At 55.3% G+C, this 13,955-nt stretch overlaps 1 protein-coding gene across 1 annotated transcript; it reads left to right on the forward strand.

The window, feature by feature from the left end:
* Positions 1-1,571: 1,571 nt before the first annotated feature.
* SAPCD2 (suppressor APC domain containing 2) lies at positions 1,572-12,764 on the forward strand. Its single transcript, XM_027703362.1, has 7 exons — positions 1,572-1,992; positions 5,855-5,860; positions 7,014-7,141; positions 10,377-10,523; positions 10,672-10,770; positions 11,310-11,423; positions 12,325-12,764. Exons 1-7 carry the CDS (start codon positions 1,587-1,589, stop codon positions 12,451-12,453), a joined length of 1,029 nt encoding a protein of 342 aa, XP_027559163.1. The 5' UTR covers positions 1,572-1,586; the 3' UTR covers positions 12,454-12,764.
* Positions 12,765-13,955: the final 1,191 nt, after the last annotated feature.

Below are 13,955 nucleotides of genomic sequence, written 5' to 3' on the forward strand. Positions count from 1 at the left end.
TATCCTGCACAGGTGTGAACCTGTTTAGTCAAACACAGCTAAGCCAAGCAGAGATCTCAAACAGGTACAACAGGTCCAGGAAATCTGTGAAAAGAAATGAGTTAAAGAAAAACAGTTCAGTCACAACACAGAGACCAGCTGGAGCAGGACACACTGTCTAATGGAGAGGTTTTGCAGAGAAGGCAGCATCTTGCACTAGGATTAACATACTGCTGCATCTAACAGACACAGCAAATTTCCCTATAAAGTAGAGAAACTCATTCTCCTACCAATGCCAGTATATATTAAGTTTATAAAAGATAAGACACAAATCCTGTTTCTTTCACATTTGTCAACATCGGAGGGGTTTTTTTCCCCCTTTATTCATGTCTGTGGCTCTTTTGAGCCCATCCCCCAGCTCCTGCTGGCTGATGGCCACTGGTGCCTCACCAGCCACAGCGCTGGGATGATGGCACTCAATTGCCTCTGTCAGCACTCGCTTCCTCCATGTACCAGGCAAGTACAGCACCGTGCTTGTGCTTTACATCCCTCTTCTGTAGGGATGCTGCATTGATTGACACTTCTGGGGTGCGTTTGCAAAGGTGATGGTGAGAGTGAATGCTCCAGTTGTTTTTTTTCCTCCCTCTTCGCTAATTACATTGGCTCTGAAGTCTCTAGAAGTTGTGCTGGTTTCGGCAGGGTAGACTTATGGGAATAGGTTTTGGATTTGTGCTGAAAATGGTGCTGATAATACAGAGATGTTTTTTTGTTGCTGAGTGGTGTTTGCCCAGAGCCAAGGTCTTTTCTGCTTCTCACCCCAACCCACCAGTGTAGGGGCTGTGGGTGCACAAGCAGCTGGGAGGGTACACAGCCAGGACAGCTGACCCAAGGGATATTCTGGACCACACGGCATCATGTTCAGTGTATAAACCGGGGGGAAGAAGGAGGAAGGGTTTGGCGTTTGTCTTCCGCAGTAACTGTTACACAGGATGGAGCCCTGCTTTCCTGGGGAAGGTTGCACACCTGCCTGCCCATGGGAAGCAGTGAATGAATTCCTTGTTTTGCTTTCTGTGAGTGGCTTCCGTTTTCCCCGTTAAACTGCCTTTATCTCAGCCCCTGAGTTTTCCCACTTTTACCCTTCCCATTCTCTCCCCCATGCCACCAGGAGTGAGTAAGAGGCTGTGTGGTGCTTAGTTGCTGGCTGGGGTTAAACTACGACAGGTTTTCGGGTATCTCTGCTTGAAAAGAAACCAGGATTTGTGCTTGGATGGATGGATGGACGGACACCGGCCAGAGCGGCTCTTCTCGGGGTGCAGGGTCCCGGGTAATCGGGGGATCGAGGAATAAACATCTCCCTGAGCCTGCCTCGCTCGCCGCCGGGAAAGTGGCGCGGTCCCGGTCCCTCCGCCATCCCTCTCCGAAGGGACCGGACCCCTCGCCGCTCCCCGGCCGCGAGCGGGGCGGGCGCCGCGTGGAACTCAAACCGCCGTCCTCCCTCTCAGCCAATGGTCAGAGGGACCGCCCGCCGCCACCCAATGAGAGCTCGGCACATCCCGCCCCTGACCAATAGGCGCGCGGGGCTGGCCCTGGGGTAACGCTCGGCGGCGATGGCTCCGGAACGCGGCGATCGGTCGCTCCCCGCCGGTACCGAGGGTCTTCCTCGGGTTTTCCTGCAGAGCCTGCGGACTCTTTTCGATATCCTGGATGACCGGCGGCGGGGTTACGTGCACCTACAGGAGATCGAGTCGCGCTGGCGGGGCGCAGAAGCCCGGGAGCTGCCCACCGGGGTGATGGAGGGGTTGCGGCAGGCGGCACCGGCCAGCGGGTACCTCACCTTCGAGAGGTTCGTCTTGGGGCTGCGGGCGGCCCTGCCCGGGGCTGAGCCCCCGGTTGAGGGCGGCAGCGGCGGGCAGCGGAGCGTGGAGAAGCCGCCGAGCCCTCGTTGTTCCGAGGAGCGGCGGGGGAAGAGCACTGGGCAGCGGGAACCGGGGCACAGCCAGCCTCGAGGCCGCGGTGAGTGGCGGGACTGAGCGGGGGGCTCCGGGCTCGCGGGGTTGATGGCAGCGCCGGGCCCGGGGACTGGCGCCCGGAGGTCGGGCTGGAATCTGGTTGTTCGCCCCTATCCCTTGTGCTCTCCTCTGGGCTAGAGCCAGCGCTTCCCGCAGGGCCAGTGTAAAACTCCGCCAAAGTTACTGCCATGCTCAGTTTGGCTTTGCTGGGCTCCGATCCCGATGTGGATATCCCGACGCCGCCGCCCACCCAGGGCTGTGCTCCCTTCGCGAGGCGCTGGGCTATTTATAGCGCTGACAGAAGGAATTAAGGGCTTTGCCGTAACGTGTCCGTGGTTGTCCCCGGGCGTAGAGTCTGTCCTGACCTTCCCCGAGGGTGACTGACACAGCTGGGAGTCTCAGGATGGCTGGGACCTGCGGACCCCCCGAGCAACCTTGACGGGGTGAGGGTTGTGGTCACGGAGTAGCCGTGTGCTCGGGTGGGCTCTGGGCTGGGGTGGCCCTCAGAAAGGATTCTTTCACAATGTCATGCACGTGCAATAAAAATTGCAAAATAAAAATTGCAATACCTGATCCAGCTTTTTGGTTTGGATCATTCTGCAGCACTATTCCCAATAACAAGTAATTAAGCAATGAATAAATGAGAAAGTGGCACCAGGCCAACATGCTTTGCTGTCCCAGGCTCTGGCTACAGAGCTCACCTGCAGGTCCCTGTGGACTCTTCCCCTTCCTTGGTACCTGGGGTCCCTGTGTGGCTCTGCCAGAGCCCTCTAGGATGGTACGCTGACCTTGGCACAGGAGAGACCTTTTCACTGGCATCTTGATTTGTTGTTAGTCAGTAGGAGATGTTATAAGGAAACCAGGTTTCTGGGCTTGTCTGGGTAGGTAATAATTCTTTATCTAGGTTTGTGAAGTGCTTTGAGATCTGAGGACACTAAGGTCTGTGTGAGGACCTGGTGTTTGTTATTGCACGACCTGAGTGCGATGACATGACTTCCTCCACCTCGGGAATGTCAGGCTGGTTTGCCTTCCCTTCCCGCCCACTCCCTCCCAGTCCCTTCTGCTGGGTGGAGAAGAAACTTTAACTGTGGCTGAGGTTCTCTGCTTTCCATATTGCTCCAGACTAATCACTGGAGCTTCATCTAAGGGAATATTATTAAGCAGGCTGACTCTTCTATCATCAAGAGTGTAAATCTGGAAAAACCTGAAAAAAATCCTGCTTGGTGAATAGACAGCAGGTTGAAAACTCTACCCTGGGAAGGAGCAAGCAAATGACTGCAGCAGCTTTCTGCTTGCTGAGGATCTTTTCATTATAGGCTGATATTCCACAGCTGTTTGGAGCTTGTGGACAGGGTTAGTGCCTCAGCCCTTGATGCCAGCTTCCCAAGCTGCAGGGTCATATTCTGGCAAGAGGCCTGAGTTTCAAGTTGATTCATCAGCTTAGAAAATGTTACAGTTCACAGTTACTCCATCTCTTTTAACTCCAGGTCCTGCACAACTGCCCAGTGCTCCCTCGGAGCACTGGAAGGTTTCACAGGGTGCAGTTCGAGTGGATATCCTCCTCAGCTGGCCATGAGGGAGTTGGGCAGTGCTGTGTCAGGACACAACTCCATCACAATACAGAGAAGTGTGGTGAGTGCTGGGAGCTGCCTGTGCCTCCAGGAAGCCCTGTCTCCACTAAGACTATATTGTTTGAGTGCGAGGCTGCTCTGAGCCTCCAGCTGCATGTGGTGTCTTCTGTAAGTGCAGTGAGAGGATGTAACAAGTCAGAGGAAGCTCTCTCTGCCTATGATTTGGGGTAAGGGGGTGCTCACAGGATGCTTCCCCAGCTCTGCTTTATGGTCTGGGGTCAAAGGTGATTTGGATGTGACTCGTGGCAAAATGGCAGAGGTTGGGGCCATGTGACTCTCCTGGCGTGTCCAGGGGTGCAATGAACCAGTGGACAACAATTCCCTTTCTCTCACTAGTTCTGCTAGTTCTCACACTAGTTCTGCTAGTGTGTGGGCTGAAGTGCTTCTAAAGAAGTCCCTGCTTAAGTCACCTTCCAGCTTCTCCTCAGCCCAGCAGTGCTCAGGCAGCCTGCAAGCTTCTGCTGGGTGCCCCACGGTCCCTGGGGAGCCAACAGCACCCTCTAGGCACAAGGATGGTGTGGTGGATATTGGGGAAGTCACTGTGGTGGTGCCCACTGGTGCCTTGTCACAGCAATGTCCGAGTGTGTCACTCTTGGGGGTCTTTACCCCTGTGGTTCCCCTGTGAGCTGAGACCTGGGGAAGTCAAGGCACAGAGCAGAAAGTGCCTTGCTCAGGAGGTGTGTGATGGCCTTGGACACTGCCTCCTCCCCAGCACTTCACTTGCCCTTGCTCCAGGGGTGGCCTGGCTCTCTAGCAGCTCCCTGGAGAGCTGGTGGCACTGACTCCAGGAGGGATGGGACAGTTTGTAGGGGCTTGTCTGGGCCATTGCCAAGGACAAGTGTAGAAATGTGTAAAACAACCATGAGGTGTCTGCTTGTCTTGGGCAGGGAGGCTCCCAGAGGGAGGAGGCTGTCCTTTATCTCATGTCAGGATCTCTTCCACCTCTGGTGATCTGGTCCTGCTCTTTTCCTAAGAAGAACTATCCAAGCTCATTAGCAGGGATCCTTTTTTAGCCACTGCCTTGTCTGTTCAGGTGCGCAGAGCTTGATTGTTTGACCAGGAGCTCCTGCTTATCACAGGTTCAGCTCAGTTCAACCCAGCACTTCCAGGTAACAACAGCAAAAAGCTTCTAACACATCTGTCCTGCAACTCCTACCAGAAATGCTCCAGGCTTTGCCTTGGGAGTCTGCCTGTTGAAGGTACCCTTGATTTGGGGCTGTTTCTCAGTTTTCCGAGCAGGATGTGCTACAGGTCTGCTAGGAGAACATGCACGTGGTCACACCAGTCTTGCTGGGTTCCTCCCAGGTAGATTTGGGTGTATGAAACCAAAGGCAGTTGGCAAAGCACATGGGTGGGTGATATCAAAGACTGTGTATATTGATGTGCTGGAGACCTGTCTGTGCCAGAGTATTTGCTGGCAGGTGGAGCAGGATGCTGTGATGGACCAGAAGGAGGACTTTTCCCGTGGCATGGTGACTTCTTTCTCCAGTGACACAAAGTGATGGACTGAGCTGTCACGTTGCCTGCTCTCCCCTCAGCCTGAGTCTGGTTCCCACTACTGAACCGGTGTGAATGTGGCAGCACAGGCAGCCCTGGCACAGTGCAGCTCTCCCAGATCTTGTTGCCTTAAAATGAAGGGTGGCTCCTGTGCCCATGGCTGATGTCCCTTGCCCCGTATCCCAGCTCCATCGTGTCCATGTGCTTGGCTCAGGAAACTCGTGGAGCAGAAGGAAGCAATGTGCCAGCCCAGGTGATGCCATGCACCCTGTCCTGGCACTAACAGCCCTTCATGTGCCTGCAGCAAGGAACATGCCAGACCTGAGCCAGGTAGCTCTGGTACCCAGGAGCCAGCATGCGCCCAGCCACGGGAGAAGGATGTGCGACAGATGGCAGATGCATGGGGAGCAGTCCCGAGGAGGGTGTATTTTCCCCAGCTGCCTGCCATTATTTGCCAACTCCCTGATGCTCCTGTTGAAAAGCCAGGTTGGGAAAAGCACTCTTGAGGAGACTTCTGTACAGGGAGCAGGCAAGCTGCAGGACTGAGGGAGTAGCATGAGGCAGGGTGTGCTGAGCCAGGAAAGGAAGAGCAGCAGGCTGGTGCCCAGATATGCCTGGGGATGTGCTGGCTGCAGGCCTGGCTGCCCTGGTGCTATGGTTTGGGGCAGTGGGGTTTCAGAGTGCTGCTCTGCCAGCTCAGCCAGAGGCGGATCAGAGCTGGCTTGGCTGTGGCTACAGGGCTGGGTTTCTGGTGAGGGCAGGTGGTGCAGGGCTTGTACAGACTTCAGTGCAGGTGCCCAGGGAAGTCCTGCCCCGGCTGACAGGCAGGAGGTGTCTGATTCAGCCTGGAACCTGCCAGTATGAACTTAATCTCCAAAAATAGGTTATGCATGGATTTGCTTTAGCACCATGTGTTTGTAGTAGATTAGTCTTTTGCAGGATAGGATGTTGGAGTTTTAATAAAATTTTGAAAAAACTACAGCCTGATTTACTCTGTGATTACATCACAGGTATGCAGTCTGGGGGGATGTCCACATGGCCAAGTCCATCACCAAGCAGGAGCTGCCTTCAGGTGAAGTTGAGTTCCTGGCAGAGCTGGTGCCACCTGAGTGGGAGCCAGGTGTCCCATGAGGGCCAGCAATATCACTGACTGGACTAGTTTTGCCTGGAAGCTGCTTGTGATACCAAAAAGCAGCAGAAACAAACTTCTTAATGCCAATTTGTAGCTATAAAAAAGGGCATTCTTCTTTATTCAGCACTGGACGTTCAGAGGAGAGCTCCTCTAATCAAACGACAGAGGGTCAGGGCTTTTTATTACATGTACCGTTTATATATTAATTATATATTCTCACTTAATGCATATTCATTAGTTTGCTTTACATAGTCACGCCCATATTGGAAGTCCTTCTTTAGTCTTTCTGGATCTTCTTCGCTGTCTTGACCTCAGGTCTTGAGCAGGCACAGCATTATTCTGTTTCACCACTAAAAACTGTAACATTTGTTCTTTATCTTGTTTGGGTACACAGAGCTTAGTTTACATCCTGTTTGTTTGAGTGCATCCCTTATCTAATTCTCTAGGACTTCTCCAAGATTATATTGTTCCTTATTTGGGCATTCCAGGATACTGTGAGTAAAGTTGCTATCTCTCCTATCACTTGCTCTCTGCAGAAGATGACACTGAGGTCTGTTGCCAGCCTGGTGCAGCTGAGTCTGTCATTCCTGAAGCCTTTCTTGCCTGGAAAAAGATGGGAGCAGGCACTAAGGCTGGTGCTTTGCTCAGCCTCTCCCTGTTTGCAAGACCACCCTACAGATCATCCCACATAAGTGGGAACCCTGGGGAGGTTTTTGTTGGAAGTGGCTGGTGGCCTCATGCCTTCCTCTGTTCCATGCCTTCCAGATGCGAAGTCTGCTGGGCAGTCCCAGGGGGATGGTGGCCACCCGGGGGCTGGGGACACTCGGAGGCATCAGAGGGGCCGTGCAGAACACCGGAGACACACCATCACCAACGGCGTGGATTTCAGCATGGTAAGGGACAGCCCTGTCATGGGCTTCCATGAGGGGGAAGGTGGATTGCAGGGGTCCTTCACTGCTGACACCATCTCTGGGCTATGGCTCCCCCTCTGCCCACCTGCACACGTGAGCCATGGGACGTTGGGCAGATCCTGATATTTTGGATACAAAGCTCTGTTGATATATGTGGAGGTGCTGCCCTAACTTCCACAGCTCTTTCTGTTCTTGCCAGACAGTAACCTGGAGTGGGGTTAGCCCGTGGAGCTGGCATTTGACTGCATGGCTGCCTTCCCCATGGGCAAGGTCCTGGGCAGGGAAAGGCAAAGGTGGAGGTGTGGCAACAGGTGGGTCTCTGGGCCTTTCAAGCACCCCAGTGAGGGTCAGGTACTCTGCGCTGGCAGGTGGTGGGGCCAGGCTGTGTCCCCTTCCAGATGTTTCCTGCAGGTCAGCGCTCAAGCATACTGATCCTCCTGGCTCTCAAGAGACTTTTTGCCAGCAAAGCAGAGAAATATACATTGAATTTAGCCAGGCAGCCCAGGATGGAGGCATCTGCTTCTTTCTCTCTGCCCCTGTGTGGAGAGGCTTGGATCAGATTGCCTGGGTGAAGGGATCTGCCCTGGAGAAGCTGCCTGGGCACGTCCTGGGAAGAGAGCCAGGACCAAGCCTGCAGGATGAGTGCTTGGTGGGAGTGTCACCATTGCACTTCCACCCTTTGCACCCTGGTGTCACCGTGCTCCTGCAGCCCAGCAGGCCTGAGTGGTGGTGCCCAGCCTGGTGCTCGCCTTAGGGGACACAACATACCCCAATGCCAGCCTGGCAGGGGGTGTTTGCTGGGCTTGCAGCCTTGCAAGGGCCAGGATCTCCATAGGGCCAAGCAGTCGCTGCTGAAAGGTGCTGATAAGGAGTGATAAATGAATGTCTGGGATTGAGGGCTTTGTTTCTCAAGGGTTTTAGGTGGCTGGAAGTTGCTGTTTGGAGAGGGGAAGGTCCCTGCTTCCCTGGCAAGGCTCTCTCCTGTGCGCACAGCTCTGGGCTGGAGCCCATCAATGCTGTGAACTCAAGGTCCTACCTGGTGCTGGTGAGGAGGGGCTGGTGGGCACTGCATCTGTCCCCAGCTCTGCCACAAGTGCTCTTGCTCTGGGCTTGTGTTGCCCTGGTCTCTATTTCCCCAAGTTGTGGGGGCACTGGGAGAGGTCCTCTGCACTTTTTTACCCTCTCTGCAACATACCCAAGAGCTGCACTGTCTTTCTGTGCTTCTAAGCCCAGAGAAGTGGTGTCTGTCCCTGTCTCAGCCTTTCATGACACCGTGGGCACAACCTTTGGGCACTGATCCCATTTGTGAGCCTACAGAGAACAGGTTTGAGTCCAGCAAGGACCTAATCCTTATGCTGTCACCTCTCCTACCCCTCCCTGCCCCAATGGTGGGGCCCCCAAGGGACAAGGAACTGTCAATAGACTTGTTTGCCTAAAGCCCATGGCAGATGGTAGCACTTGTGTCCATCCTACATTCCAAAGCGCACCAGGACTGGTTCTTCCTGAGCAGGGAGTGGAGCTGTGAGGGCTGTGCTGCAGCCCCAGGACCCTTTGCACTGCCACAGCTGGTCCCTACTCATCAGCTGATGTTTTCCAGCCAGTCCCTCATTGACTGGTCTGATTTCCCCATGGCCATGAGGGTGGCTGGGATGAGACCTTCCATGAGAAGCTGAGCACTGTCATTTGTAGACAGCTGAGGGCACAGCTCCATGCCCTCCTCTTAACCCCAGGTAGCACCAGCCAAGTCCAGTTCTTTGCCTTCCTCATGCCTCTGAAGCTACCTCTGCCCAGTGTCCCATCCCTGTGAGATGTCATCTGTCCCCACACCAGGCAGAGCTGGCAATGTCCCTCTGCTCTGTGGGATGTTGCCTCTTCCTCTGGTCACTGGGCTGGCCAGCAAGCCTAGTGGGAACAGGGCAGAACAGGCAGCAGTGGGCTGCACCCCCAGCTGAGTGGGGTTTTTTGCCACATACGGCACCTTCTTCATGCCCCTCACAAACGGCCTCCATAGCATCAAGGCTCTGCACTTCTTCCTCTGGGTATGTCCCTTTGGGCCATCGGAGAAGTGTGCAGGGAGGCTCTCATGTTGCAAACAGTGTTTCCAGAAGTGGGAGCAAGAGCAACCCCAGTGTATTGCGTGGCAGGTGTGGGATGAGCAGAAGACACGCTGGAGCCCAGTTTGTGCTGTGGGTGAAGGCCAGGCTGTGTTGTGGCAAAGAAGGCAGAGGCAGCAAGGCAGGCAGCTCCCCATGCCCTTGGCTTGGAGACAGGCGCAGAAGCTGGGGGAGCAGCCTGGCATGGAGAAGGGGAGCAGCACCCTTGGGCTCACAGATCGAGAGTGATGAATGGGTCACTGCACCAGTACTCTGTTCCCTGGGGATGTCCCCTCTTCCCTCTCCACCTCTGTGATTGCTGGTGGCAAAGTGGTGCTGAAGGGAAGTAGAGGCAGAAGGTGGCAGTGGAATGGGGACCCTGTGTCCCCTGTGGATGCAGGCTGAGCCCCCTGTTCTCCAGCAGCCTTGGCTGTGTTGCAGCCAGGCACAGGGTTCTGCTCATCCTGTCCCAGGGGCCTGCTCTGGAGGCGGGGGCCCCAGGCACTCCTGTAGCGGCTCTCCAGGAACACCAAGGTCCCCACTGCCTTTCCAGGTGATGCTGGTGCTGGAACCTGAGTGACTGGCAGAGACACTCAGCAGAGAGGTGTGCTCTGCTACGCTCTGCACAGCTCAATGTACTTTGCAGGGTGAAGCAAAGTGGGGGCAGAGTGCTGGGGAAACAGGACTGCAGGTTTTCCCTGGCTTGCAGCCTGCACAGTGAGCTGGGCTGTTCACTGCTTGCCAAAATCCAAGTGTATCTGTGCTGGGGCTGATGCTCACACCCTGAAGGGAGCTGGGGGTGGCTGCTCCTGCTGCCTCCTTGGGTAAATAAGAGGTGAAGAAAACAGCTTCTGTGAAGGAGAGCAGGAGGGTGGAGGTGATCTGGGTGTCCATCACCTGCTTCGGTTGTTCTCTCAAACTAGAGAACTCTTCTTCCAAAACTCGTCCTCCAAAGCGGCATCAGGCAGCAGCCATCATCCCACTCCTCTATGGCTTCTCACGAGGAGAGGGGTAAGACCCCTGCCCATATCCACATCCCTCCATACCTCATAAAGAAACCAGCTCCTGGAACTCAACAAGGCCTTGATGGGGAGTTGGTGACATCCCTGTGCTCTGTCCTGCAGCTGAAGTACATGAAAGAGCTGGAACAGGAGAAGGATTTCCTGCTGCAGGGTCTGGAGCTCATAGACCAGGCTCGGGACTGGTACCACCAGCACATCCAGCTCATGCAGGAGCATCAGCGGCTCCTGGGGAAGAAGAGAAGCAGTGCTGTGAGTCTGGGGCTTGTTCTTGTGGTGCCTGGCTGCTTGGGAGGAGGTGGGGCTGCTCTGTGGATTTGGAGAACTGGACTGGGACTTGGCTGGACCTGGAGCCAGCCCCATGGTAACCCCCAGCCTTCTTCTTCCTCTCATCCCACAGGATTTCCCTGAGGGTGGCTGGAGCCACCTGGGGCGCCTGGTCCCCAAGCTGCAGGAGGTGAACCGCTGCCTGGGTGAATTCCTTTCCACCACTGGCAAGGTGAGAACAGCAATCAGCAGCTTGAAGTTGTTTGTGTGACCTTAGGATCCATCCTGTCCCTCCCCGTGCTGGTAGCAGGGCTGACATTGGAGCTGCCAGAGTTTCCCCCAGCTCTGAAGAGGTGACTTGGCTCCATTGGCAAGACAGGTGATGGGGGACAGCCAAGAGGACAGCACTGCTGGTCCTGAGCTGGGCTGGAGGATGGTCAAGGCATTTGGGGAGCTAAAGATGGTCCCCAAAAAGGTATAATCGTTGTCAAGTGAATAAGAAATCCAACCTGCTGAAGTGCTGAATCAGCCACCTCAGAGCTGACTGTCCTGCCGGGCTCCTGGCAGGAGCCAGGCACACTGGCAGGAATGCTTCTCCCCTCTGCCTGGTGGGCCAGAGACCCTGTGATGGCCTGTGCTGGGATTTTAATCCTCTGCTGGGCTTCTCTCAGTTCCCTGTGTGCCACAGAAACAACTTCCAGCCTTGAAGAAAGGCTGGGAAGGGCCACAATGGAGGAGGCTCAATGTCTGATCCCTTCACCTTCTCTGCAGCCAGCAAACCCCTCCTCAGCCCCGAGCAGGCTGGTCCCCACAGCATCCCCAGCCTCCACAGGCTCCCAGCAAGCCATCAACATGCTAAAGGAGCAGAATCGGCTTCTCACCAAGGTGAGCAGGGGTACAGGTGGAGGAGGTGCCCTTGGGGGTGCTGGGAAAGGAAGGTGGGATAGGGCCAGGAAAGGAATGCTAGGCAGTGAGAAGTGTTTCTTCAGCTTGGCCAACCTTGGTCATCCCAGAGAAGGGTGTGTGGGCTGCACCTAGAGACCCTCTGGCATGCAGCTGTCCCCAACTGTGTCCATCTGTTTGCTGGGTGAGTCAATGGGCAGGGATGGGGCATTCCTGTCAGAGGGAAAAGACTGTGACAAATGCAGGTCACAAGAGGGTGATGAGACTGCAGCTGGGGTCTGTAAGCAGGGCGGAGGAGGAAGGGATGCCCGTGGTGCCCCCAGCAGGGCCAGGCTCACTGCTGGGGTTCCTGTCCCAGCACATGGCCACAAAGATGCTCCGAGGGCTGGAGCCCCTTTGTTCTGGAGCCAGGTTGGGAGAGCTGGGGGTGTTCCACCTGGAGAAGAGAAGGCTCCAGGGAGAGCTTGGAGCTCCTTCCAGTACCTGAAGGGGCTCTGACAGAGCTGGAGAGGGACTTGGGACAAGGGACTGGAGGGACAGGACAAGGGACTGGAGGGACAGGACAAGGTGAAATGGCTTCACACTTCCAGAGGGCAGGGTTAGATGGGATATTGGGAAGGAATTCTTGGTTGTGAGGGTGGTGAGGCCCTGGCACAGGTTGCCCAGAGAAGCTGTGGCTGCCCCATCCCTGGAAGTGTCCAAGGGCAGGTTGGACAGGGCTTGGAGCAACCTGGTGTAGTGGAAGATGTCACTGCCCATGGCAGGGGGTGGAATGAGATAAGCTTTAAGGTCCTCCCACCCAAACCAGCCTGTGATTCTGTGGTTCTATGAAATCTTACCTGCAATACAGCAGTTGCCAGCATTTTCCTCCCGTCTCTTGCAGGAGGTGACTGACAAAAGCGAGCGCATCACCCAGTTGGAGCAGGAGAAATCTGCCCTTATCAAGCAGCTCTTTGAGGCTCGTGCCCGCAACAACCATGAGGCGAGCCAGCTGGACTCCACCTTCATCTAGCGCCTTCCCCTCCCCGTCGTCGAGCTTCCCCAGGGGTTTCGAGGGACTCTGGCCCCAAACCCATCACACCCGTTGTTCCAGGTGTTGTATCTCAGGGTCTGGGACTGCCGTTGGCATCTCTGCAGGAGGAAGCTGGCACCCCACCTGGGGAGCATCCCTGCCCTGCTGTGCTGCTGGCTTTCCAGCCATGCTGCTCTCAAGCTGCTCCTTTTCTGTCTCTAAATGGGTGCAGGGACTCTCTCCCCAGCCCCACGACCCCCAGTGTGCAGGAGACGTGGCTGCTGCCTGTGCTGCCTGTGCAGGAGGAGCTGCTGTGCCCTTGGCCTGGCTTAGGCTGGATTTGGCTGCTCTTGGGAAAAGGTGATGCATCTTCAACACTCCAGCCACCATCTCCAGGCAAGCCTGGCCCTCGGAGGGTGCCTTGCCCCTGCTTGTCCTGCTATCGGAAGACAAGACTGGAAATCCAACAGGTCATGCCTGGCCCCTCTCTTCTGCCTGTGTTCTGCCTGCCAGAGATGCTGCCCTGGCCAGGCAGTGCCCAAGCTGGTGCTTCTCTCGGCAATCCCTCTGTCCCATTTGGTGGTAGTGATGCCATAGTCGCTTTTTACACATCTGCAGGCTCCTGTAGGGAACGAGCCATAAATCTAAGCGAGGTAGCCTGCACCTCTGAGCTGCTATTTCAGGCTGTTGACAGGTTGAGGCAGACACCTCACCCTTTACTTGGCTTGACCTAGCAAATGTTTCCTGATGGCTGCCAGGATTAGATTCTTTTCATGATGACTGTAAAAGGAGAGGTCATGTCCCATAGCCTGAGGATGCTCACATCATCTTGACCTCGCAGAGGGGCTTTGGAACTCAGTTTTGTATTTAACTGAGCGTGGGTGATGAAGCAGAAGCTGACAGGCTCTTCCCTTTGCACATCTTCATGTGGAGAAATGGCAGCTCTGCGTGTCCTAATGGTGGATGCTACTTCCTGGGGTGACATCCTGACTGTGAGCTGCACTCCTCTGCAGCTCTCTTGTGGGGTGGTGGTGGTCTGAGATGGGTCCTATTAGATGGTGCATCTCAGGTATCCTCCTGCTTCCCACCCAGCTCAGTGACAATTCTTGAGCTGAATGATGTTCGACTATGGCTCAGTACTTGGTATCCATGGTACTTTCGCTGGAGATCCCTGTGAACTCCCATGGGTCCCTGGCCTTCCATATCCCCGAGACCAGGGCTTTTCTCTCCAAGGTTGTTTCAAGCTCTGACATGCCGTAGCATTGAGCTGAGCTGGGCAGAAGGTGCTAACCCTTCCCTGGGCTGGCACCATGCAGACCAGTTCTGTTCTCACTCCTGTTTTTGTCTGTTGCTCTCTGTCCCTTCCAACTGTGCTCTTTGAGGATGATCCTGACCTAAAGGTCGCTGCAAGGCATGAATCCCTGTTCTGCTCTGGTGCCTGCAGCTGGAATGGGGGTCAGCAGAGTGCCAGGGAGAGGGTGGAGGAGGAAGGGCAAGACCAT

Source organism: Neopelma chrysocephalum, unplaced genomic scaffold, assembly GCF_003984885.1.
Source record: "Neopelma chrysocephalum unplaced genomic scaffold, ASM398488v2 Primary Assembly neopelma1_226, whole genome shotgun sequence".
Classification (NCBI taxonomy): Eukaryota; Metazoa; Chordata; class Aves; order Passeriformes; family Pipridae; genus Neopelma; species Neopelma chrysocephalum.

Coding starts and splice junctions, on each gene's coding strand:
- SAPCD2 (XM_027703362.1), top strand. CDS start 1,587: ATGGCTCCGGAACGCGGCGATCGGTCGCTCCCCGCCGGTACCGAGGGT. Junction 10,771..11,309: donor TCCTTTCCACCACTGGCAAG/GTGAGAACAGCA, acceptor CCTTCTCTGCAG/CCAGCAAACCCCTCCTCAGC. Junction 11,424..12,324: donor AGAATCGGCTTCTCACCAAG/GTGAGCAGGGGT, acceptor CGTCTCTTGCAG/GAGGTGACTGACAAAAGCGA.